Source organism: Phalacrocorax aristotelis, chromosome 12, assembly GCF_949628215.1.
Source record: "Phalacrocorax aristotelis chromosome 12, bGulAri2.1, whole genome shotgun sequence".
NCBI lineage: Eukaryota > Metazoa > Chordata > Aves > Suliformes > Phalacrocoracidae > Phalacrocorax > Phalacrocorax aristotelis.
This window is the reverse complement of record NC_134287.1, coordinates 889,619-917,200: the sequence shown is the minus strand read 5'-3', so window position 1 is coordinate 917,200 and position 27,582 is coordinate 889,619. Positions and strand designations below refer to the sequence as shown.

Sequence of the window (27,582 nt, the reverse complement as noted above, 5' to 3'; positions counted from 1 at the left end):
CTGTAAACAAAAAATATGAGGCTTGTAATTGTGATGACATGTTAGTATAAAGGGATTAAATTATTTTCCAAACCATGTTTGTTTAAGTCCTTGAGTTTAACTTTTAACCACCTCAGCTGAAGAATTTATCGCATTCCACACGTAGCTAATTATTTTTGAGTTAACCTGTCAGTTATTCAGAATGAATGGAGTTGAAGAACCTTTGTTTGATTGTTAAAAAGGGAGATGCAGAGCTGTATTCAGTGTTTCATCTGTGCTTTGTGAAAGAGTTCAGCTAATTAACATTTAACTTTCTTTTCCTTTCCAGTGTTTTCTGTGCTTGTGTATTGGTCTTAAAATGGTACTTTATTCTTCTATACTTAAAAAATCAGGATCTATATGGTGGTTGTGGTTGTGACTGCAGGTGTGTACAGTTACAAACAAGTAGGGTTTTCTCCTGCCGTAGAAGTTAAATAGCTCCTAATCTGTTGGAATTGTAGTAGGTGAGGGAGTTGTGTTGGGTGAGAGGCTTTGTGTTGTAACCAGCAAACCCGATACCTCATCCAGATGCGTTCAGATATAGCACAAATAAAGATTCCAAATAACTCTAATTCTCCTGAATTCTTGCAGTATTTGAATATTGATAGATGAATGGCTTTAAGGACTTTTTTGTTACTGAAAAGTTATAAGGGGTTGAAAAAATTTCTGGCTCCTGGCCAAGGAACAAGTTTTACTGGCTAAGAGTCACTGTGGAACGTGAAGGGTGGATGTTCCTGCAAAGAGTTTCATGGCAGCCACCAGGCTCCTTGCTGTTCTGGTTTTTTTCACTGTGAGAATGTTGGAAACGCATCAAAATGCAGTCCTCCTGTCTTTTTTGTCTCTTGGCTAATGTTAGTATGCCACAGTTTTAGTGCTTCCTGTGAGGCACTGTGCTCTTCCGGCATCTTCAAATGTGATTTATACCATTATAGAAATGAAAAGGAGTTGTGTTTTAGGGAAATACAGCATATCTGTCACCTTGGGTAGATTGCCTGATTTATATGCTAAGGTCTTGTGTATCAAGATACACAAGTCTGATACTTCCTTTCTCAGTGGAGGTAAGCAGAATTTTGCTTTTAACTGATGGGTGTTTCTACAAAATTTGTAAAAGCTTATTTATTTTTGAGACTTTTGCTTTTCTCCATTTCTGCTCTCTGCATCTTCTGCTTCTCTATTAAATTAGTATGAATCCCCATCTTCTCAAACTTCAGTGATAGGCTCTAAGAAACTGTATGATCAAGTAAGCCTTTTTTTTTTTTTTTAGGAAAGCAGGCTGAAAATCTTGTCCTAGAATCCCTGCCACCCAAAAGACAAAAATACCTGACTGTCTTTAAATGTAACTGTTGCCTGTGATTGAATATTCCTGCCTTGCTAGTTAATATGAATGAGACAGTTTCTTGAATATTTTTATTCTGCTGGGCTTCTCATCTAACTCATAACTTTATCTTTCAGTACCAAGATAAAGAGGAAGTTGTTTTATGGATGAATACAGTAGGACCCTATCACAATCGCCAAGAAACATACAAATACTTCTCTCTTCCTTTCTGTGTGGGATCAAAAAAAAGCATCAGCCACTACCACGAAACCCTAGGAGAAGCACTTCAAGGAGTTGAATTGGAATTTAGTGGTCTTGACATCAAATTTAAAGGTAAGCAATTAAAAGTGCATTTAATTACTTACCCCCCCCCCCACAAATCCTTAAAAGTTGATTTTTTTTTTTAGATTAGAAGAACTGAAAGTTTGCTGCTGCTAGCAGCTGAGTGTATTTCGTATTATTACTTGAAATGCCCTGCAAGGTTGCCTACTACCATTGGCTTTTCAGTTTACAGTAAAGTTTTCACCTGTGTGCCCTGTAAGGAAGATGCTTGCAGCAGATACATGCTTCTGAAGTAACTCATTACATTTTATAAAGTAAAACTAAGCTTTCTGCCTATGAATGATTAAAAGTGTATTTACTGAAATTAATACTCTGGAATTATCAGTTCTGAAGATGTAATCTTTTCCTATGATGTTGAATACTTGCAGACTCTCTGCAGCTGGAAAGGAGTAGCAAGGGCGCAGCGTCTCCAAGTTCTACCTTAACCCAAAGTTAATTATTGTATCCTTTGGGTTACTGCCTAGTTTAAAATACCTTTGACAAATATGTCTAGATTATTGGCTCTAACTCGTCATGTGGCAGTTGGGATAGAGCTGGTCTTGGGTTTTTTATGTTGTTTCCTGCTCTCTCCCTCTTTCTGTACTGTTCCAGATGTGACAATAAACTTCTTTTGCAAATACATTTCTTGGTGTTAGGGGCTGAGTCTTCTATTGCATAATTTCTCTGTGTATGTTCTTTGGTACCTAGAGTCCTTTCAGATACCTGTAACTGATAGTTGCAGAGCTTCAAATAATAACAGATTCTTTTTGTCGGTATTGAATTTTAACATTTATATATTTAATCCAGTTTCTGTGTGTTGTTTTTTTTTTTTTCCCCTTTGAGGGCTACACTTCATTGCATCACCAGTGCTTAACTGGATGGGGAACTTAAGCATGGTATCTCTTGTCTGAGCATTTGCAATCAGATGGAACTTAGTTTCTGTAAGTTACAAAAGTTTTATCCAAAACTGGACACCTGCAAGATAAGAGACTTGATTGTGTTTTTGTTGTAAGTAGGGTAAGTGGAGTAAACGATTAAAAGTTTGTTAAAACCAGAAATTACTCTTAAATTTTTAAGTTGCGTAAGGGGTAGTGTCCCTGCATTGAAGGAATTCGGAGTTGAATCTTTCTTTTAAGAAGGGAACCTTACCTGCACAGACACTGGAAAACAGTCCCATTACTGGTTTGCAAGACTTGTAGCCTGCTAAAAATTTTGTTCAATATGGGGGAAATAGTTTTCCTCTCGAACTGCATAGCGTGTGATCAGAAACAGAATGGAAAGAACAGAGAAGGCAAATAGCAGCAATTCAGCATGGCTGTGGAGATTAAGTAAAACTTCTCTTGTTAGAATATGATCAATATTTATTTTTATAGCCAGTTACATCTGTAATTTTTCCTTCCTTTAATTGCCCCACCTTTACAAAGAGAATGTGTTATTCCAGTGGCAAGCGTGCTCTCTAGATGCAGCATCAAATTGAAAAGATGGGAAGGTTTGTGAGTTAATGTTTACTGTTGTGAAGTGTCCTATTCCCAGATTTATTTCCTGAAGATTATCCATAGTTAATTTATTCCTCTATCATATCAATTTTTTGCGAGATCAAGTATTTGATTTTGTGACTGGGAGTACTGGGCGGCTTGTGCTGTTCTATAGCTCACTTTTCAGCACTTCTGTGCTGGACCTGCCCTTTTCTTTATTGACCCAGATGTAGTAATTTAGTAATCTGTTTTTATAGTGGCAGTGTTGGGATGATATCAAGGGAAGGAAATGCACTGGTTCAGCATCAGGAACTGGCTGAAATGCTTGAAAAAGTTTCTTCTTTAGGGGTCCGAAGAAGCCAGAGCCTCTGTTTTAGCAGAAGTACATACCATAGTCAGACTGGTTTAGATTTGTAAAGCATGTTCATCTAATTTTTCCTGAAATAACGTGAGAGATATGAAATTTTTACTTTCTCTTTTGTCTCCTCTTGTGACCACTTTATAGTCTGTAGTCAGATGGAGTTTAGCTTTCCAGGGTATTTTGTGCCATTTCTGAGGGAAACATGCAGAAAAGCAGCATTGGAGAAATCCGTTCTTCTGTGAATACACTCTGAAATACTTCTGTAGAATACTTTAATAATGGAGAAATAAATAATTTTTCGGTAATTCTTTAATCTAACACTTAGAAGAAAGATACTTAACATACGTTTCTTAAACAAAAATAAGTACAACTTAGGTAACATTGAACCTCCAGCTCCTCAGTACAGAGAAATTGATACCATTTCTGTTTGGTTAAGAGGAGTCTCTTGGAATTCAGAACTACAGGGAGCCAAAGTCATCCCGGACTAACACATATTCAGAATAATGGAAAAGCACTTTGGTTTTTGTACCTTGTGATTTGGTTCTGATTATGTCCCTGCCTGATGAGTTTCTGCTGTTTTACATAGTTTTTCACAACAAGTAAACCTGTTCTCCTTAAGCCTTATTTTGTGTTCAGGTTAGGAGCTTCAGATTCTGATTCACAGCTGCTTCTGCTGATGTTTTAACACAGAAAGCTTTAGATTTTCTCTATTAGACGTACTATTTATTCCAATTTCGTCAGGATTTAAGGTCTGATCTTACACTCATACTAGTTTTTTTTCAGGTGCCCTTTTTGCACCTCTGATTGCTTTACCAGTGCCCACCAGGTATGTACCTGCTGTATTGGTGCATATTCTTCCAGACAGGCTGGGCATGATGGATATGGAAGAGATTTCAGAAAGAATCAGGTGTTTATGGCTTGTAAGTACAAGAGATTGATGTAATGGCACATTTCCCAGCCAGTGGGGAATTCCTCTTCATCCATGCCCTTTGTTGCTTTTAAAAAAATTATTATTATTAACACATTGCTGATCTGTATTGGACCTACAGTGGATTTAACCCTGCGCCAAAGTGGCTGCAGGTCAGATGTTTCCTGTAAAGCAGATGGTACAGGGTAGCTGGTTGACGACTGAGTACATGTGCGTGACCGCAGAAGCTGTCTATGCGCACTTTTAGTTTTTTCTCTTACAGTCTGTGTCCTCTGAATAAAAGGAGAAGACAATAATCTCTTTGCATCCAGCAGCTTCTGTAGCAGGAGGTGCTTTTGTATTTCTAGCATGGGATCCATGAAATGAAAACTGAATGGGAGTCAATTCTATTTTACTATATTTAATCTGCTATTAAAAGTATTAAAATATCCTTTTTTCCAAATTTCAGACTAAGAAGTATAAATAAATTGTAGCGCTAGTTATTAGTACTTACTTAAAATAAAATTATGTGAAATTTGTTGAAATCCAAATCCCCTTGATATACAGGTTTTTAAAATAAAAACTAGAACAAAAGATTGCTATCTGAGATTCATTTTTTACAGGTCCCTTGAATCAGTGGACCTTGTCTGTATTTGTGAAATAGAATGAGAAAGGTATAGCTCTGCAGAAATGTGTCTGCTGAGAACAGAGGTTTGCACTTGAATAGTTGTAGTGGTGACTGGTGGGGGCGGATCTAGGTGTATTCCAGAATCCATGAGGTGGCATTTCTTCTTGTATTTAAAAATGTGTCACGTGAAAGGATACCTGCGACCATACAGGATAGCTGGATTTCCCTTTTGTTACAAATATGGACAATGTTGTTGTTATATCACGGGTCTCCAATCTGTATAAATATCTGTGTGAAGAAAGTCGTGAATGATTAGCATATGCTTGTATTACGACCTAACCTAACCTAAGGTTTTCAGTTGGGTTAATTCTCTTGTCAAGCTAAATCTAGAGTAATAATGCTTTTTATGTAATATGTCGAGTTCTTTATTCAAGCATTTAAAATGACATCCTCTACGTTACATCTGAGACCTAGTGAATTATTAAATGTGTTGAACATTGGGATCATAGTGACTTCAGTTAGCATATTAATTTTTGATATGCCATCCAATGCCAGTTAGAGAAGATTAATTTAAAGGGGGAAAGGATTTTAACATACTTGAATTTAGAAATGTTATTAAATGACCATACTTCTAAGTGAGAACTCCTTGTCCAAGACTTCCTTCTGCAACACCTCTAGAAAATACAACAGCAGTTCAGGGTGATGTTCAGTGTTGTATTAGGAGATTGTCAGATATAAAACATCATTGTATGGTTTGTATGTTTGAATAAAACCCAATTGATCTGACTGTTCATAGGAAATTTGACAACTGGCAGAAGCGCACTAACTTTTGTCATGAGTCTTGCTTTCATGCTCTTTTAAAAATTTGCATAATGTGCTATTGATGTTACTGAAGCTGTATTTATAGCAGGTGTTACCTCTCTGACATCCCTGATGTAGACACAATACAAAACATCCCTCTAACTTCACAGTTCCTCTCGGGGACACACACACACAGACACACACACACACACACACAGACACACACACACACACAACCATAACTTAGATAAAAACGTTAGATCTGGTAAAGCTGTAATGAAGCTTCATTCAGCTTCCCCAGGCACTGAATGGTCTAAGCTACTTTCATTTAATGATTTCACACACTGGGCTTAAGCTTAACCATCTAATCCTGTCCTGTAACTAAACCACAGCTTCACCATTCTCAGTGGCTGGAAAAAGGACCACTTGTCTTCATTCCTCTTGCCTTCATTCAGTTGTTTTAGTGGGAGGTGAGAGGAACTGCACTGTGTGGTATGGCTGAGGGTGCGATCATATACCGTGTGTAAAGTCATGCCTAGGTTTTCCAAGAATTTAATGTTGCTTCCAATGATTCTGCTGGGTTTTTGTGTATGTGCACTGGAGTAACTGGTAACATAGCTGATCTGCAGATGACTGTAATAATCACTGTGGTGTCTTTTGGTGTTCTGAATGCCAGAGTAAAATCCATAAAACTGGATGAAGACCAGTTTTTAGGTGGCATGCTGCTATATGCAGCCTGGTTGGATGTTAGTGCAGTCATTTCACTTCAAATGATATTTCAAAGTCTCTTTTTTTTCTCCCCAGCAGCAAAAACCATGGTTTAAATCACTTAGTTTAGGCAACAACAATAACAAAAAAGTGGCAGCTTCCAGGGGTCTGAAAGCCCATGGAGTAACTTGGTTTTAGATTACAGTCTAATACCAAATTTGTCTTGATTAATAATGGTAAACAGAGGCGGCTGTATTCAGGCTTTAAAATGGGAAAGGTCTCAAAAAAGTGCGCTTGTGGTTCATGTGATTTTTATTTCAGTAGTAGCACTTGCTTCCATCCCCATGTTGTCCTTCACTTGTGCTGGTACCACTGTGTGCAGGGGCGAACCCGCCAGGAGCGAGCCACCTAAAACCAGCCTGGCCCCCATAGCGCTGCCACAGCTCAGGCTTCTGTGCTCCGGTGCTAGGTAATGCTTCATTTAACAGCCTCTACCTGTTTCTCTTTTACCCGTACTTTAAATGAGAGTATATTTTGTTTTGACCTCTGTGTTGAACAGTCCTTTGTGTGTTAAAAAATTTAACACTAGAAAGGTGTTATCCTTTATTTGAATATAGTGTGAAACTGCTAGAGGTTGAAAATAAAGTGCTAAGGGTTTTGGAAAGAATTAATCCCTACTTACCAACAAATCCAGATCGAGATTCTGATTTCCCCCCCCCCACCCCCCCCCCCCCGCTTTTAATTAACATCAAGATGACTTAAAAAAAATCTGTCAAAGTCAAAAGGTGCCAAGCAGAGGCCTTTTTATGGGGTGGGGGGGAACATAGTCCGAAAAGTGTAGGATCCAGCTCAGTAGAGACACAAATGCAAAATGCCTGGATTTGTAAGTCTGCGTTTCAACTGTGGTGCCAAATTTAATGGCTTCCCTCACCTGAATGTACTGGTACAGGTCCTGAAGATGGATTCCATGGTCTGAAAGACTTCTTGGGACAGTTGTAGACTTGAATCACACAATCACAGAATCCCAGGATGGAAGGGACCTCAGGGATCATCTAGTCCAACCTTTCTAGAAAGGGCACAGTCTAGACAAGACGGCCCAGCACCCTGTCCAGCTGAGTCCTGAAGGTGTCCAATGCGGCCAAGTCAACCCCTTCCCTAGGGAGATTATTCCAATGGTGACTGTCCTCAATGTGAATTTATTCCATAACTTTCCCAGGGGTTGAAGTAAGGCTGATGGGCCTATAGTTACCCAGATCCTCCCTCGAGCCCTTCTTGCAGACAGGGGTAACATTTGCCTTCCTCCAGTCCTCTGGGACATCCCCCGTTCTCCATGACTTCTCAAAGATTATGGAGAGTGGCCTCGCAATGACGTCAGCCAGCTCTCAACACCCTCGGGAGGATGGCGTCAGGGCCCATTGATTTGTGGGGGTCAAGCTCCCGTAGTAATTCACGTACTAACTCTTCCTTCACTGATGGTGGGTCGGTGTTTGGATCAACCAGGAATTTCATTCCCAAAGCCTGGGACCCGACAGTGCTGGGAAAGACAGAGGTGAGGAAAGTGTTGGGGACCTCTGCCTTTTCAGCATCGTTGGTGACTGACTCTCCTATTCTGTTTAACAGTGGGCCTGTGTTTTCTTTCTGTTTCTGCTTGTGGTTGACATACCTGAAGAAACCTTTCTTGTTATTTTTGACATCTACGGCCAGTTTCAATTCGAGCTGGGCTTTTGCTTTTCTAACTGCATCTCTGCACGCTCTGGCAATGCCCTTGGAACTCTCAGCGGATAATCCTCCACATCTCCATCTCTGGTATGCTTCGCTTTTGGATTTGAGTAGACCCAGGAGGTCATGGTTGAGCCAAGGGGGCCTCTTGCTCCTCTTACTTCCCTTTCCTTTGTAGGGGATAAACTGGTTCTGTGCTTCCAAGAGAGAGTTCTTGAAGAACTCCCAGCACTCACTAGCGCCTTTGTCTTCCATGGAAGCATCCCATGGAATCCCTCCCAGCTGAGCCCTGAATGAGCTGTAGTTAGTTCTTCTAAAATCCAGAACCCTTGTCTTAGAGCTGACCTTCAGCACGCTCAGCAGGATCCCGAAATATACAATATTGTGATCACTGCAACCAGCGAATGGTTTTGTTTTCTCAGCAAAAGGTTTATTGCCTAATAAGTCAGTCTGAAAAATGATAATTTAGTGAGAAAAATGAAGTTTTGAGTGCATTTGTTAGGTCTTGGAAGAAACAAAAATAGAAAATACTGAAGTTTTCATAAGAAATAGGAGAAAGATGCATCCATTCCTGAATAGCCAGGGTGACTCTTTTCTCTGGGGCTACAGCAGATCGCTGTAAATCTGCAGGACTGCTGCTGGCTGGGTTCTTGCTGTCTTGCTTCACGAGGCTTTGCTTCAGTTTTGCTTGACTAGACATACTGTGTGTATTTTCATGTTGACAAATTGACATTATCAGAGAAATAACGTTTTGTGTTGGAAATACTCTGCTTGCTGTGCTTTTTCTGTGCAGGTGATTAGATTTTCTTTTTAAGCTTTATATTGCAGTTAGTCTGTAGGAGAAAGTAAGCTGAATTTTGATACAGATTAGAGCTGTACTTGGGGCATAGATTAATTTCATCTGCTAGAAATGGGTCTTCGGTTCCAGTGATGACAAAAAGGGGAGGGGGAGGGAGCTGGAATTACTTATATTCACTTTGCGTAACTATTTGCAGACTGAAAACATTTACTAAGATGTGAATGGTTTGGGTTTTTTTTTTTTCTCTAAGTTGGTTGCTGCCTGAATTACTGTAAATATGAGCCCTTTTGTCTTGTTTCACTTAAAAAGGAAATATTAGGGAAGGAAATTGGGATGTGAAAGAATGGCTGCTAACTGATGAATCGTATGAGGGGAAAAATAGCTTTCTGGCTTAAGAGGTGGATTAATTTTGTTTCCAAGTGCAGCCTCTTGTGCATTATTTGCGTTATTCCTATTTTTGTGTTCTGTCCTTTTTTCTACATTTACCATGATTGCTTTGTTTATTTCTTTATGGCAGTTTTTTGGTAATTGCTGAGAACTTTAAAAAGTTTTATTTTTTACGAATGGTATTCCTAGTCAGTGAGCTTGATTGTACTAAAATGGAGAGATAATATTGTACAGAGTTTTAGGTATTTATTAATAATTTCATACCTCTTGTTAAAGTAAGAGAGATCTCATGATCTGTCCAGGTAAAGCTGCCATCAGCAAATAGATCTTAATGTAGTGAGGTAGCAAAAGAATGCTTTGAAACCTTTCCTTATCCAGTGTGTGGGAAGCTTCTGCTTGTGGAAGGGTAGAATTACAAAAACAATCATATAATTGCTTTAATGGTTCCTTTTTAGATGTCCTTTTTTGTTACCTGCTGGCGGGTAGCCAGGAGGGGTTAAAGACTCCAGCAATGTCCATCCTGCCATTTGCTTGGTTTGCCTTTGCATTGGGCCATCTCATGAACAGTGAATAATTAACTGTGCTTCAATTTCTTGCAGAGGATGTAATGCAGACTACTTACTGTGAAATCGACCTGGACAAAGGCAGAAGGGATGCATTTGTGTACGCTATCAAAAATCACTACTGGTACCAGATGTATATTGATGACTTGCCGATATGGGGTAAGTGATATTATGCGTAAACAACTTGATTACAACTACAGGAGTCCTGTGCTAGTGGGTTTCATGGAGTAATTTAATGACTAAGCTTCACTAGGAGAATCTCACAAGTATGTAGAACTTGCGTAACCAAATAATACAAATAAGTTGAAGGATTACTGCATTGAAAGAACAGTTGCGTGTCTTCTACTGAACTACAAAACCGATGAAAAGCTCTCTTGTTTCTCAAGCTGTAATAATACTGAGTTCTTAGGGTTAAATTCTTTTAAGCGTTCAAGTAAGTGGTAATTAGATAGGTCATGTACAAGATCCATGTTGATGTGTTCGTGAATGACAATTTTTTTTAAATCTCTTCCAATGTTTTAGCGTTATTTTGCTAGTTCTTGGGCTTATTAATAATGCACGAATTGTTTGATTTACTTCTATGGTAATTTAGTGGCTTTTAAACAGCTTTGCATATGCAGTCTGTGGTTATATGAAGTAGTTTTATTTGTTCTTACACAGTTCTTAAAGTTGTTCTTGTTGGGCTCAGAAGTACTTGTGCCTTGAATCAAAATTTATATGCCCTTATTGCCGCCGTCTCCTAAGCGCTCTGGTTTGTTGTCACTCCCTTGTAATCTGTTATCACATACCTAGTACAGAGTGCTCTGCAGATTGCATTTGAACTGATAGCAATCGGCCAGACTCCCCAAGCCCTAATCTCCCTGTTGTAGATGTAAACTGAAGGGAAATGAAAAGCACTACAAAAGACTTTGTTGAGGTAAGGTCTTTGTTGCCTGTGTTCTGAAAAGAGGTTAAAAACCCCCAAAATAAACAAAACCCCACAACACCTACAAAAATATACTTCAGGCCATGTGGCCAAAGTTCTTTGATAGGTAGTATGCTGAATAATGTTACTCATCATTCATTCATTCTGGTGGAGGCTGTTTTTTTAGCTCTTATAATTTTAATTGTTTTCAGATAGTAGCTAGCTGTTGAAACCTGAGTCCCAGCCAGAAATGTTAGTGTTTTTATTTATTTTTCATCTGTTAGTCAGGAAGGCTCTTGCTATTTTTTTTTAATGTATCTGGTTTCAGGAGATAACATTATAATGCCTGACAGGAGAAATACTCATGTATTGCATTTGTTCTTTTCAGCTGATTTGCTTAGTGTGTGTAACAGCTCTGTGGCAGGGCTTGGAGCAGACCCTGATTAATCTGTGTGGCTGTTACTATTCTTGCACAATTGCTGGTAGGCTTTTTAAAACCATCCATGAGTGACAGTTGTTGCTACAATATTTTTTAAGCTTTTGGCCATTCAGTAAAAGATCAATGAATGATTTGCCTAGACTACTGGTGGCTATGTAGGCTTTAGACTGCCCAAGGATGATGGATGCTGAGCTGGCTTCTTTGGAATCCTGTGTGGCTAGCAAGTCTTGGAGACTTTCTTTAAGACTGATTTTTCTGATCTTATTTGGGAATATTTTTTCTCACCTCAAATACTGAAGAACAAGTATGCCTACTAAATCTTCTACACACTGACTAAATTTTATGCTCTCAACTGAAAAATCTGTTTTACTGCGAATCCTGTGTTTTTAATGTTCTTCAGTAGTACGCTTTGTATGCACAAGAAGTAATTCTTAATGCTTCAGCTAACAAATGTGCAGAATCTAGGTGACATCTTCGTATGACATTAAGAAGCTGGTTTTGATAGTTGTTTGGAACCAGAACCTTAAGTTGTGATTCTTAATAGATCACTGCAGCATCGAAAGTACTGGTAATATGAGAGGACATAACCTGACATCAGATGTGAAAGCAAGCGGTGCTGAAGATTTTGGTCTCTGTCTCCTGAGGGCTAGGTAAAACTAGCAGGGCTGCAGATTGGGCCGTCAATATTAGCCTGTCTTTTCTTAAAAAAAAAAATAAAATTAGTTGGTTCTTGATGGGAGGCTGAGAAAAGAGTGGATGCACCTGATCAGAAGTGTTTATCTGCAGGTCTGAACAAGGCTTTCTGACCTTCAGGTTCCAAGCACAGTTTGGGAAACTGAATATAGCTTATCTGCATTAATTCTAGTTTTTATGGGTCTCTGTTCAACAATAAGAATATTTCATTTCATAGGAATATGCTGCCTAAAACTTAAAACTCGGAGACTTGCTGCTCACTGAACAATTTTTATTATAAATTTTTCTGTTCTAAATATTGCATGAGTGATACTTTACACATGGCTCCTCCAGCTTGTTGGTGTCTTGGTCTGTGTTGGACAGACTTGCCTAGTACCATGGAATGTGGTGGCGGAGATGCTAAGAAAAACTAGTATCTTTTGCTTGACTGAGTATTATCACATAGCTGTTAATTTCAGTAACCGTAATGAAAAACATTAGGACTATTTAAAATACACAGGAGTAAGACCTTTAGTAAATATGATGGCATCTTTGAAATATTTTGAATACTGAGAAGGGTTTTTTGTTTGTTTTGTTAAGATAGTGTCCAGAACTGGTTACCCTCAGCTGGTGTTAAAAATATCTTGCACTGAAATGGCTTTTTTGTTACTTTCTGAAGGCTATTACATTGATCCACTAACTTTGGATTACCTTCCCTGAGAACCCCCCTAGCCAGCATGTGTTGTATGTACTGTATCACCCAATCCGCTATTTTTTTCATTGTTGATGTGTGTCTTGTAGCCAGATTAAACTGAAATTTTCTTCCCTAAATGTAAATGGCTAGAGGTCTTTTTTTTCTGCTACAAAGAGAAAGTAAGTATTCTCTGAAGAGTTTAGAAGAAAAGGATTCAGATGGTGTTAATGTTTGCTGAGAATGCTAGGCAACTTCTGTTTAATTATGTTCTTAAAGCAGACTGCTCACTTCTCTGGGCTCATCCAGATGGATTTGTGGCACTCTTCCTGGCAAACTTTAAGTTCGTGTTTTATGTTCTTCATGGCTTGCCACCTTGGCATGGCTTACTTACGTCAAAGTCATACGCACAACTATTAATATTTGATATTCTCCTTAGGAAGTCCTCAAAATATCCAGAAAGGAGTACGCTATTTTCAGTAAAGACCAGGTATAAAATAACTTCTCTTAACTGCTGATAACCAAATGTAATGACTTCAGACTGCTGTTTGAGGGCTTTGGAAGGTTTACCTGTTATTTTCTGGCCTGAAAAAGGCAAACAGATCTCTTAAAGTGCATTCAAATAAAATTATTCCAGGTTTTATTCTTTGCTGAATTGCCTGCCCTGCAGTGGAGCGGCTAGGCTTGACTGTCTTTGTTTCAGGACATCTCCCTAGGTATATGGAGCACTGTGTTAGTTCACTTCTTCAGGCAGTGATTGATCAGAATGTCCTTTAAGTAGTTTAGAGGTCTGTGTTGTCGTGGTTTTGGATACTACCATGGGAACAGCTGGTATGGCAGGTGCTAGGCTGTATGGCATAGGCACTTGTTCTGTATGGATGGCATATACAAGGCAATCCTGATGGATGAGCATGAGTAAAAACATGACAGAAAAACACCACCTTGAAAATTAGAAAGCACAGGTGCCATTCCTTCATATACCTGCTGCTTCGTGATTATGTTCCATACCCTTCACCTACCTGTTCTCCCACCCGCCCACCTTTGTACATCTTGAGTGCTGCTTTTATTGGGACTTCCCATCTCATGTGCCATCTTTGATATGATCGTCTTGGCGTTAAAGATGACACTTGTATCCTGTGAACTTGGTGACTGCAAGGCTTGACTTTGTTTTTTTACCGGCGTAGTACAGGCTCTGGAATTTTTCTGTAGTCGATTAGGCATTTTGCAGTAATTTTTTGAAAAGTGAGAAATTAACCATGGCTATTATTGAGTTCAGTCAAGTTCTGATGCTCCAGGGGCATGTCAGCAGCTTCCCATGTTGGAGGTAATAAAAATCTTCAAGTAAATGGTAACTTTCCGAATTTTTCAGTGAAAGGAACAGGGAGAGTAGTCAAAAACTGTTTCTTGGCAAGCATTTGAAGCTTGTGTGCAAATGAGAGCAAAAAGGATGGGTTGGGGAGTCAACTAATGGGGAATACAGAATGAAAGTAAAATTTTTAAGAGGAAGAAAAATTAGTGAAGGGATAGACGGGAGATGGGAAAATGCAGAGGTCTTGGGTAATTTCTGTTCATGGAAATAAATCTGTATTCAGCTAGTCATTTATCTGGTTAGAATTCCAAATAAAACTAGAGGAACTGTTGTGTCTTCTGTTTATTCTGCAGTGTTTGTAGCTGCATGCTTTTTTTTCTTTTAATGCCATTACAGAACGCTTCTTGCAGATACCTGTGGATTGAAGGTGTAATCCAGGTATTAGAGTTGAAAAGAAGAGCGTAATGTCTCCTGTGTTCTCTTTACTCAAGTTATGTCGCATTTTTAGCTGGTAAAGCTTTTGTAATGCATAATATATTAAAAAAATTACAAAATATTTGAAAAGCATACATGTAATAGATGCTTACGCTTCTTTATGCAGGTATTGTTGGAGAAGCAGATGAAAATGGAGAAGATTATTACCTTTGGACTTACAAAAAACTTGAAATCGGTTACAATGGAAATAGAATTGTAGATGTCAATCTCACCAGTGAAGGGAAGGTGAAATTGGTACCAAACACAAAAATCCAGATGTCATATTCAGTAAGTAATTTGGTGATGCATCTGTAATAATAAACTCTACATGGTGAAATAGCTCAAAAATAGGTACTTGTACACTTAGCCTGATGTATCAATACATATTTGTATCTTAGAGGAAGATGCATCTTCACTCCTTCAAATTTTTTTTTTCATTACTGAAAAACCTTGATAGGTGTATTAAGAATAAACGTAAAATGATGATTTTTGAAACAATTCAAACAAACTGAAGCTTCTGTAATCTGCAGAAAAGTGTTTTGGTGGGAAATGAAGATGTCCCAAAAGGTATGGAGAGCACAAGTATAGATGACCCCCCAGTAGGTACACGTTTTCTTAAAGTTTGGAGCTCTGACATTTGCATCGTAGATTTGAACCGTATTCTGAGCTAGGACAGAACCCACTGTAAGCCTTCATACTTTGCAAGCAGTTAGTATCAAAGCTTATTTTGTTTTTGCAGTTCCAGTAGAAATATTTATATAACCATATTAGTAATATTTTCTCTGAAGCCCTCTGCTATTACATTGAATTGCTGTGGTAAAAGGTAATGAATTTTATATTCTGTAAATAGTTGTTTACAATGTTCGCTGATCTGAGACAATTAAATTTTTCAGTTTTCCTCCTTATTTATTTGACATTACTTAAATTTGTAATGATTCACTTCTCATGTTCACCACATTTGTATACTGAAACTAGTTCTTGATGCAAGGCTTTTCTACAATGTGTTAGTAGGTATCAGCAAAAGATTTTATTTCAGAGGATATTTGTAGCACTGTTACATTTTTGCTGTGCTGAATAAGTTGTATAGTTCAAAGTGCAGATAAGTGGTTTTTATGTGCTTTCTAGAGTTATGTTTTCACTATTCTTCCTATTTTTACTGCAGAACGGATTTTTAAAATTGTCTATTTCAAATTCCACCTGCATTAGGAAGTCCATTTGCTCTGTGAATTTTGAGATGGACAGCACTGAGTAGCTGCCAGTAATGAAAATAACATTAGATGTTCCCTTAAAACACTTCTAGTGTACAGAGCTCAAGAATTACCTATCCAATTCTGTTGGCACCTCTGGGCAATTGCTGGTGCATGTGTGGTGTTTAATTCACAGATTGTCTCTGGTGGATTTGTTCTAAGCACTTCTTAGTGGCAGATGCTCTAATGAGAAACATATTTGCTTCAAACAATGTTGAAAGCTGTTAATGTTTTGAGCTAGTAATCCTGAACAAGGTTGTAATTTGAACTGAAGAATGTGAATATCATACCTCAAAGTGGGTAACGCTTGAGTCTTGGGGTTTTTAATCTGTCTCAGGACTGTGGTGAGTGATAGGGGTATTCAATCTACATTTATATTCAGTGTTCTATATTGAATAAGAGAACATCTGTTGGAAAGGATGGTTCATGTCACGTGTTTTAGAGATATGCACAAGGGGGCTGCATTTGTTTCAAGATCACTAAAAATCCTGATATTTCCCAGTCTTGGCATGCCTTTGAAAAACGTTAGCGTAGATCTATGTTTAATTTCTGAAATTGCATTTAAAAATTCAAACAATCTTGCAAAAATCCTGCAAAATACTTTCTGCTACCGTATTAGCACTGCATAGTTCATTAGTACAATTAGATCTTCCAAAGCCAAAGCAGTCCTGTGCAGCTAGTGGAAAAACTGAGAGCAGTAGTATGCTCCTACCCTGCGGTAGTATGGCCATAAACGCGTACTTTTCCAGCTGGTTTCAGAGTTATTTATTGGCAATTGAAGTGTCTGGATTGCAGAACCCTGTGGTCTTAGAGAATTTAGGCTGCAGCATTTAGCTTGTAGCTTTTAACATTTTAATGTCTGTCTTTCAGGGTCCGGCTTCTGATCCCTTTTATCCAATTCCCTTCCAGCCAGCTTGTACCTCAGTTTATGGCCCTTTTCTTTCCTATTGGCATCTGTTTTAAATCTGCCCTTGCATCTTCTCATTTCCCTTGCTTCTGCTAGACTGCGTCTTTTTTCTTGGGCATGGTACTCGGAGAACTCAGGTACAGATGATTTCAGTGAATACCACTCTCAGTGCATGGCAGCAAAACAGATCTCAGCTGCCGTTGTGGGAGCAGAAGTAGGGGGTGTTGTCATCGCTCAGTGAACATGTAATGTTCTTGCAGAGACAGTGAGAGCTGAGGCAGTGCAAGACTGACTCTTCCTTCCTCTTAAACATAAGCATAGGCAAGATTAGATCCATGAGGCAAGGTGACTGATGTTCCTTCTATCTCTGACCTGTTGGTATCAGTCTTTAAGACATCAGTCTGTTGTTTTTCCTAAAACTTAGATTCATACTGAAGAAAACATCTGAAGTGGATGACTTAAAATGTGTTTTGGGTTTCTGCCTGTGAGTATAGCTGAACATATTTACGCTTGAAAAGCTCATTGTAACTTTTCTCTCTTTAGGTGAAATGGAAGAAATCAGATGTGAAGTTTGAAGACCGATTTGACAAGTACCTTGACCCATCTTTCTTTCAGCACAGAGTATGTATTGTTATAAGACAACCTTACCAAACATCCATCCAAAATGGTTGCTTTAGTTCAGAAGATGTCATGGAATTTTTGGATGGCATCTTTGAATTTTTGGATGTCCCAGGTGTTCTGGACAATGAAGCAGGCAGGTCTAGGGCTGTAAGTTTTAAGTGATAGTTCTGTTGCTCAAATAGGATGGCTGCAGTTTTTCAGAATGCTCCAGTAAAAGTGCAGGCAGGCAAGCTTCCAGCCCGCAGCAAATACAAGGCAGCCTAAGAAAGTACATTCACGTGATCAGAAGCGAGGAAGTTTCAGAGACACAGCTGTACGACTTCTAAGCTGACTAACTGCAAATGCTAACACGTACACTTCTCACTGAAGTAAATTTAGGCATTAGCCTAAACCAGTGGCAGTATCAGTTGGGATGGTTTAAACCTGTGGTTATTTCTCCTTTAGCTGCTATAGCTCCTCATACTGAGCTATACTACTTTCTGAAATTAGAGGGTTTGACTTCTGCTTGGAGCTTGGTGAAAACCAGGAGATGTGTTTGTCAGAGGCAAAATAATGCTGCAGCACATCTTGTTCCTGTGCAAAGCAATGGTTCCGTTGGCTTTTGGACTGTGAGCATCTCTTTTACTACTTGAACCTCTTCTCTAGGGAGACAGCAGCACGTGTTCCCTTGCCCTTAGCGAGGGAGCACGTGCAGCCACTTGTTCAAGCTTCGCTGGTGCTTAACTGAGCTGGGATAACTTCGCCGTGAGCAAGCTTGGCTGTTGAAAAACTATGGTTTTACACAGACCACTTTTAACAGGACATTCTACAGGCGTAGTGTTGTTACTTAGAATATGGGTTTGTTGTTACTTAGCTAGTGCTGACAAGCTGTCCTGCTAGGCAACGATTTACCCTTATTGGAACAAATCTGTAACACATTTACAGTTCTAAACCTGAGGGATGTGTTTCCTTTTTGTAGATTCACTGGTTTTCAATTTTCAATTCTTTTATGATGGTGATCTTTCTGGTTGGCCTTGTGTCTATGATATTAATGAGAACTTTGCGAAAAGATTATGCAAGATACAGCAAGGAGGAAGAAATGGATGATATGGTAAGATCGGCATTTTAAAATCTTTTTTTAAGGCTCATTGTTTTTATTTCGTACATTCATTGTGTTAGTAGCTCCAAATGTCTGTCTTGAAATGGACAGAAAACTGCCGTATGTGTGTCTTGAAAGTGTTACTGGTTTTCTTTATAGCATGCTTCTAGGCTGCAACCCAGAATTCTGTCTGTGGTTATAATGTTTATAACCTCGCCTAGATTAAACGAGGTCCATTCTGAATGTGTATTAGAAGCCTGTGTATATACTTCTAAGCACTTCAGAGGATTTAGGGACAGGGAGGGAATCTGATAGATTTTACTGCATCATACATTCAGGTAGTAATTTTTGTCATCTTCATAAGCATCTGAAAAGTAAACTTTCCTCCTAGATTTGATGCATTGAGGAGAGAAGACATACTTGCACTTGCCCAGCTTGTGTATTTGTCATTAATTATCATGACTAGACTTAACATTTTTTTTGTTGTTGCTCCTAGGACAGAGATCTAGGTGATGAGTATGGGTGGAAGCAGGTCCATGGAGATGTTTTTAGACCATCCAGTCATCCTCTAATATTTTCATCGCTTATTGGTTCAGGTTGCCAAATTTTTGCTGTGTCTCTTATAGTCATTGTTGTTGCAATGATAGAAGATTTATACACAGAGTAAGTATAACTGTGCCGTGCCTTCCATGTATGAATGCTTAAATGAACAAAATTATTACAAAAAATGTATGTTCTAACTGGTCTGGAAAAAAGTGCTTGGGAGTCTTTAGCCTTTATCTTTAGATCAGGTGTAGTATTCAGAAAGGCTCTTTTAAGTTGTAATGAAACTTTGTCCCACTCCTATCATGTGAGTTGGTCTCCTTTAATTTTACTCTTTTGATGCTTGCTTTTTACATGATTTATTATGAATCTAGTCTGTTCTCCAACATCACGAGTAGATTCTATGGGAAATAAATGTTAAAAGGTGTGTATTTCACTCCTGGTTTCACCTGGAGTGACAAGATAATGCTATATTTCTTACCCTCTTTTCCCCGCCTTGTCCTGTAAAGACTGAAGTAGGAGTGTGCTGTGTTGTGAATAGTCCTGTTTACTGCTGACAATGCATTAGGCCAATCTTATCCACAAGTCTTCTCAGGAATGGAGATTTAATTTCTTAAGTTCTTTTGAACAGATGCTGCTCAGCCTGTGTTGCATGTAGAACCTCCAGCAATAGCTGGGCTGTGGTCTGGACTGGAGAGAATTCATTTAAAACAAACAAATACTCTTCCAGTTTAAATTCAACATGCAGCTTGCAGTTCACCTAGTTCTTTTCCTTTACCTTTTACCTGTCTGAGATTTTAGGTGTCCTGGATTGACTTCATCTGTTTCTGTAGTGATCGTATTTTGGATACGGGGTGTGCATGCGTTTTCTTTTTTTAACAAGTGCTTTGTTTTAAGCAATGTCTAAAATTTGAAATCTCCGTTCTATTTTCCCTTGAACATCACCTGTAACTATTGATTTTAACAAGTTGTAATACTTCTAATGTGCCACTAGAGAGAACTCTTGGTTCTGAATTTAGCTGCCTTTTAATGTGTGTTTAAAAAGCCACTCTGTAGTACCAGTATCTTGGCATATTTTCATTTTTCATATAGTGTTACTCCCCCCTTGTGCCCCATGGTTACATTTCTGGATAGACTTACATACACATTTTTAATTGTACAGCATGTCAGCCCTTTAAGGGAGGAAATGAAACCATTTAAAGAATGTTTGTGCACTGTAGGGATGCTGTAAGTTAGTAATGGCAATTGTAAGATGTGTCAGAAAGTAATTTTTAAAAAAATATACATGCACTTAATCTTTTATTGCAATAGGTCTTCATATCACTTTCAAAGTGAACTTAATTCTGGGTACGTAATGGAACAATTGACCAAATCTGGTGCAGACAATTCTTATATTTAGGAAAATAGTGATGTGAGTGAAAAAGGCTGTAAAGCAGAATTAGAAGAAAGATTGCCTGTCTGTTCTTCAGGTCTATTAAAACTCTTAGGGATCATGCAGCTGATGCCAACTGGAAGCCTCTCAGTGAAATTCGGTTGTGCCACCTTTTAATTTATTAATACTGGTTAGTGTTTTGAGAAGCTTTTCCATTAGATTATTTGAAACATAAGCTGAACAATAGGAAATTTTGAGATAACTTTAGATGAACGTTTGCTGATCGTTTTACAGGTAGCCTGGATTTACATGTGTCACTTCAGACTGTGCGTGGTATTCTGGGATTTTGGCTTAAGTTAGGAGAAGTGTTAAAACTGGTTTCTGTCTAACCAGCAGCTTTCTAAATTTTGTTTTTTTAAGAAGCAAATGTTAGCATAACCCTCATTTAGTGTGTGTGACCAGCAGGTATATTTGCTTAGTGCAGTCATGGAAGCTGGTTGTACTAAAGATGACCTCTTTGAGAAGGGCAGGCATCCAGTAGTGGTTCATCAAAAGCCAGAATGCCAATAGTCTGGAATGTCTCAGAACAACTAATCTGAAGAAAGTACAGGAAACTGGCTGAAAACTTCTACTGCTTTTTGCTGTTGAAGAGTAGCAGAGGGACATGGGGAAACAGCTCTATCCATGAATAACATTTATATCTTGCTGTTCATAGACATGATTTTTAAAAACGTATTTGGAGATGGCTTTTGTGATTTAAAATTATTAGCTTTGCCTGTCAAACTTCAGAAAAATTATGCCAGAATGAGTACTGCAACATTTAATGAGGTGATAATTTAAAAATTACTAGACTCTTCTGATTGGGCTACTCCATGCTGATTTGTGGCTTCATTGTAATATTTATAGTTTCTAAATCAGGTCTTCCAATTTTCTGTAAGATGATCACTTTTGATCGTAAAAGTTAATTTCTGGGGGATGGCAGAAACATTATTCATGATCTTAATAGATTTTTGTTAATACTGGCCTTTATATTAAGCAGAGAGTCCCTTTTATCTGCAGTAGGTGAATCCTACGCTTTTATGTCATGTAAGCAGCCCAGCTCTTTAGACACGAGGTGCACACATCCAAATATCAGAGTATTTTGATCAGAAGCGAGATTTGGTACTCCAGTGAAAATAAATGCATGTTAGAAAAGGATATAGTATGTCGGAACTCTTTTTCCCAGATTGAATTAGACTTGGCCAGAAGCTTTGGATATGAATACTTCTCATGCGGATTTTACAATTTAAGCACTTTTAAATTTTTACATTACATAAAAATATTAAATAACTGCTTCTGCTAAATGTACATATTTTACTGTAATCATTTGCTCTAATACTGTTTGTCTTTTTTTTATTTCATTTACCAAAAAAAAAAAAAAATCACCTCATATAGGAGAGGATCAATGCTTAGTACAGCTATATTTGTTTATGCTGCAACATCACCAGTGAATGGATATTTTGGAGGAAGCCTTTATGCTAGACAAGGAGGTAAATTGTTTTCACGTTTCAGCATTTTCATTACATTGTTAAATGGAGAAGTTGTTATCTTCTGATTTGCACAAATATGGAAGTGCCCTCACGGAGTTAGGCCATCCGGATGGAATCCGTTAAATTCTTAATAAACTGAAAATATTTTGAATACATTTAACTCTCATATTATTTCATATTCAGTGTTGGCTGCATGTTGTAACTAAAGATAGCTGAAGTCTTTGGTTAATTTAACAGTGCTTTAGCTCATATTACTTTTAACAGTTGTTTTTTATGAATTGCTTGTTATACTGTTGTATATAATTGTTTGGCTCCTGACATCCAGAGAGTATAATAATCTCTACCTCTTCTGTAACGTGCAGTTAAACAGCTCATGTCATCTCCAGATGAGTCCTACGTAGCCTCCTCTGTCGGTACCGGGAGGGCTATGTTTACTAACACGGAAAGCATGAGTGTACAGAACTTACTAGACCATTAATTGTGGATGGGGAAAACTGTTTATAGCACCTTTTAAAGAAGGTTATTCTGCTTTTCAGTAGGTGCTCTGCTTTATACTTGGCAAATTCAAAATAAGTATCAGTAGAGAGCAGAAGCCCAATAAAACTGACATAACAGATTTGGACGGGCTGTTTTCAAGTGCCTCCTCACTATTCCTCTGAGTTACGACCAATTACATCCTTGTGGTCCACTAGCTTCATCCATTCCCTATGCTGCAATAAAACAGTAATCAATATCTATTGCCTTCTGTAGTGCTTTAGGAAAAATAATTCTGGTAAGTTTGCAAAAGAAAATTTGTATCTTCATAGCATGACATTTGTTAGTGTTCAGTCTCAGCTGAATGTTGCTTTTCACGTGGCTTCTGTATAAACCTAGCGATTTGTAGAAAACCAGATCTAGGTAAATTAGGGTTGCTGTTCTAACATGTACCACGCTCTATAGTTGAGCCAGACTTACTTCTTTTTTTTCTACAAATTAAACTTGTTATCAAACTGTTTGCCTATGGTGAAAATATGTATGATGGTCCTGAAACCCATGTGCTAGTTTTCTGACTGTTTATTTAGTGCATATTACAGATGAGTCTATGGTCTATTAAATTTAAATATAGATGGTATTTAAGAGCATAGAAAGTAAAGGAAAGACAGTGAAAATTCTTAAGGTATGGCCCAAGAGGGTGTTTTTGAGCTCATCGGGGAGCTGTAAACTTAGTAACTGCTAACAAGTATTGCTCTTCCCTTCATGTCTGGTGTTTAGAAATCACTTTCCTTCTACCTTTTCTGCTGTTTAAGATGCCAGAGTTCAATTTTGCCGTGTATTAAATTGCTTTATACCAGGAGTAGCCAATTCCTTAATGCATCCTGAATGTACAGAGTCAGCTTAGCTGGGTCAAGACAGCCCGGAGCTGGTGCTGCCTGAAAGCAGCTGTAGTGCTGAGTTGTCCTGGGAGCGGTGCTGAGCTCTCAGGGCACGAGCAGGCTCCGCACAGGGCCAGCTCTGCTATCGATGCCTCTACTAATCTGCAGCTTACATATATGCTTATGTTTCATACCCCGGTGTCTTTGGCCAGCTTAGTCAGCATATGCTGTTCTTCAGCCAAAACGTTCTCACGCTGTATCCCTTTTCCTGTCTTTTCACCTGGCTTAATAAGTTGGTTAATGTGCTGCATCTTGTGAGTTGCAGGAGTCAAAGGAAACTGTTAGTTGACTCTTGGCTCTTGTATTGATGCAGTACGTTGTTACTTAATTCTTTCACCTTTTTTGGGGAGAAGTTGTCAAACACCTATAATTCTGGAGAGCTTGCTGATAACTTTTTAAACAAAATACACTGTATCTCACCAGTCCCATTGGAATGTCCCTTCTTACAGGAAGGCGATGGATAAAGCAGATGTTCATTGGAGCCTTCCTTATTCCAGCAATGGTGTGCGGAACTGCCTTCTTCATTAACTTCATTGCCATCTATTATCATGCTTCAAGGGCTATACCCTTTGGAACTATGGTGAGTCATTTTACTGGAGAATTTAAATGCCACTGTAGAGACAGGAGAACTACCTTTTAGTCCAAATACAATTGTGAGTGATAGCTTTAGCCTTCCTAGTTAAAACCTCCCAGAATAGATTTCTAAGGTGCTTCGAGTATGATTTGTTTTAACCACAATAGCAACAGCTGCTGGATGCCAACAAGAGTCTTCTCTGCTTACAATGGCACTTCTGATTTGTATTCAAGCTTAGTGTTATAGCAACCTGAATTTTCTTCTGTTGGTCCATGTAAACTGGTTATGAGCTAAAGTGCAATACAGAAGGATTCCAAGTGAAAGTTACTTCCAAATCATTGCAGTCAAGCAGAAGAAAACAAAAATAAAAGATTGGTCAACAACATGAGATGAGGAGATCTGGCTTTATGAAAATGAATCACTGTTTTCACTTTGTGAAGTGGTATTTAGTATCCAGTTATCGTCTTCTGTCTGTGTATTAACTATGTCTCTTGAAAAACAATGTTGGTTGGATTACTTTCTCATCTAATCATGATGACTTTTCTTGTTTCTCATGATTTTTGTCAGGATTTTGTTTGTTGTCATGGCCCTTTCAAGAAACCTCCAATAACCCTGTGAATACAATGTAGGAAATAATCACTTGGCACTTTGGTAGGATTTCTGTTTGAGCTTGCAAGGGCTGTTATTTGAAAGCAGATTTTTTTAAAAATATGCACCGTAGAAGTGCTTTTCCTAATTTTACATAGTAGCACTGTTAACTTAAATATCTTAGTTCAGGAAGGCTTGTTTTCTTTTTAGTGTCTGTAGCAAATCATCGGATTTAACTTTTTTTAATAGCTCTTGTGATGTCAGTTCTTGTGATAGGCTAAATTGTTCAGTCTATTCAGACATGTGTGAGTAGCCTTGGATGATTTCTTAGTTTAAATCTATCACGAAGTGAAGCTTAGTATCACAGGTTCTGTCCTATAAATTGCATTGTTTGGAATATAATCAAATTCAGTATGTGACTGAAAGTACTTCTTAAGAACACATTGTTAGTGAATGAATGACTCAGAGGGTGAGGAGCACAGCGGCGGTGAGGGCGAGTCCCGTGGCTCTACGCTGGATCGGGGCAGGCGAGGTGGTCCCTTGTACCCGAGAAGCCCAGGGGTGAGCGGAGGGACCCGTCAGGAGCCGGCAGCTCTTCCAAGTGAGGCTGACATGCAGCTGTCGCGGCATGGGGCCTTGCCAGAAGCAATGGTGGGAGATTTAAACGGCCCCTAGGGAGCGCGAGCGACCAGGATGGGCAAACAGGGCGTGGGGTGGCAGTTCGCGCAGGCAGGGCAAGCAGGTGGGACTCCACAGCCTGCTTGTAGGTCCACGACTCAGGCAAGTGTTTTGGTCTCTGGCGAAATGGTGAGCACTTGCCTCAGAGCTAAAACCACTGTTCCTACAGCAAAAGCCCCTGGGACATCTGATGCGTCCACCCAGATGGATCTGGTAAGGCAGGAAACATCAGTACAGGCAGTGGGTTGCGGCAAATGCCCAAACCCCTCTCCTGATGAAAATGTAAGTACCTGCATGAGGTGTGCATGGGTTGACAACCTGTTATGTCAGGTGACTGAACTGCAAGGAACAGTTAAGAGGCTGCGCAGTATTAGAGGAACTGAGGCAGAGATAGGCAGGTGGTTTCAGAAACATGTTCCTGTGGCTGTCACTGCCGAGAATGAGGCACCACGGACCCTGGTGACTCACAGAAGCAGGACTCCACATCAGCCTGCACCCTCCACCATCACAATCAGAAACAGATATGAAGCCTTAACGACTGAGGACACCCATGAGCAAGGTCTGCAAAGTCCCCTGCAAGGGAAAACTGTACCAGCAACACACAGTGGACATAGTAAAAAGAAACGACAAGTGCTCGTGGTGGGTGACTCTCAGTTGAAGGGTACTGAGGCACCTATCTGCAGACCTGACAGGGAGCCACGAGAGGTACGCTGCCTTCCAGGAGCCAGGGTTCAAGACGTGGCCGAGAGGGTGCCACAACTCATCAAAAGAACAGACTACTATCCACTGCTACTATTTCATGTAGGCATGAACGACACTGAGAGCCGTAACCTGGGTAAAATCAAGGAAGACTCTTGAGCCCTGGGGAGCAAGTGAAAAACATTGGCGCCCAAGTGATCTTCTCTGCATTTTGCCAGTTTGAGGGAAGGGAGCAGCCAGAAACAGGCACATAATGTATATCAACTCCTGGCTACGTGGCTGGTGCCACTGTGAAGGGTTTGGCTTTTATGACAATGGGGTGTTCTTCAATGACGACAACATGCTAGGGAGGGATGGAATCCACCTGTCCAAAATGGGTAAGGGCATCTTCAGCAGGACGCTGGCTAATTTGGTGAGGTGGGCTTTAAACTGAAGGACTTGGGGGTGGGAACCATTGCGGAAACGCTCACACCAGCACATCCAACGGGGCAGTAAGTCAGGCCAAGCAGTGCGGTGACAAATGTTCTGTAGCTGTCTCCCAAGAGGGGAAACAGAGGAGTAATCACCTCAAGTGAATGTATAGAAACGCACACAGTCTAGGAAACCAACAGGAGGAACTGGAGCTCCGTGCCCACTCAGAAGGGTATGACATCATAGGAGTAATGGAAACATGGTGGGACAACTCAACTGGCTGGGGGATCGCAATGGACGGTTACAGGCTCTTTCGTAAGGACAGGCAGGGTAGAAGAGGTGGAGGAGTTGCACTCTACATCAAGGAACACATTGAATGTATCAAAGTCAACTATGGTGACTGCGGCTGCTCTATCGAATGCCTCTCGGTTGAAGTCAGAGGTGTCATCTCCAAGCAGGACCTCACAGTGGGCATCTGCTGCTGACCTAACCACGATGCCGATGCCGACGAAGAGATACTTGGGGCACTAAAGCAAGCTTCTGGACAACAGAACCTGGTCCTTATGGGTGACTTCAAGTACCCAGACATCGGCTGGAAGAACAGTACAGCAGCTCGCATGTCATCCACCAAGTTCCTGGAATGCGTAGAAGACTGTTTCCTCATCCAAATGTTGGATGTGCCAACCAGGAAGGAGGCGCTGCTGGACTTGCTATTCACAAACCGAGAAAGCCTGCTTTGTAATATCTCAGTTAGTGATAGCCTTGGCTGCAGTGACCACAATATTGTGGAGTTGGGGATCCTGCTGAAGGTCAGCTCTAAGACAAGGGTTCTGGATTTTAGAAGAACTAACTTCAGCTCATTCAGGGCTCAGCTGGGAGGGATTCCATGGGAAGCTTCCATGGAAGACAAAGGCGCTAGTGAGTGCTGGGAGTTCTTCAAGAACTCTCTCTTGGAAGCACAGAACCAGTTTATCCCCTACAAAGGAAAGAGAAGTAAGAGGAGCAAGAGGACCCCTTGGCTCAACCATGACCTCCTGGGTCTACTCAAATCCAAAAGCGAAGCATACCAGAGATGGAGATGTGGAGGATTATCCGCTGAGAGTTCCAAGGGCATTGCTGGAAGGTGCAGAGATGCAGTTAGAAAAGCAAAAGCCCAGCTCGAATTGAAACTGGCCGTAGATGTCAAAAATAACAAGAAAGGTTTCTTCAGGTATGTCAACCACAAGCAGAAACAGAAAGAAAACACAGGCCCACTGTTAAACAGAATAGGAGAGTCAGTCACCAACGATGCTGAAAAGGCAGAGGTCCCCAACACTTTCCTCACCTCTGTCTTTCCCAGCACTGTCGGGTCCCAGGCTTTGGGAATGAAATTCCCGGTTGATTCCTGGTCATTACTTTACATGTACATTGCTGGTTCTATTCACCTCCTTAT

The 27,582-nt window shown here is 39.7% G+C and overlaps 1 protein-coding gene across 1 annotated transcript in view; it reads left to right on the top strand.

The window, feature by feature from the left end:
* Window positions 1-27,582, top strand: part of TM9SF3 (transmembrane 9 superfamily member 3) — a 50,175-nt gene that overhangs the window by 7,834 nt on the left and 14,759 nt on the right. Inside the window, exons 2-9 of the mRNA XM_075108100.1 lie at window positions 1,471-1,666; window positions 10,039-10,161; window positions 14,619-14,779; window positions 17,189-17,266; window positions 18,225-18,356; window positions 18,841-19,007; window positions 21,694-21,788; window positions 23,650-23,780. Of these exons, the coding sequence (XP_074964201.1) occupies window positions 1,471-1,666; window positions 10,039-10,161; window positions 14,619-14,779; window positions 17,189-17,266; window positions 18,225-18,356; window positions 18,841-19,007; window positions 21,694-21,788; window positions 23,650-23,780 (1,083 nt within the window). The remainder of the gene's footprint in view (window positions 1-1,470; window positions 1,667-10,038; window positions 10,162-14,618; window positions 14,780-17,188; window positions 17,267-18,224; window positions 18,357-18,840; window positions 19,008-21,693; window positions 21,789-23,649; window positions 23,781-27,582) is intronic.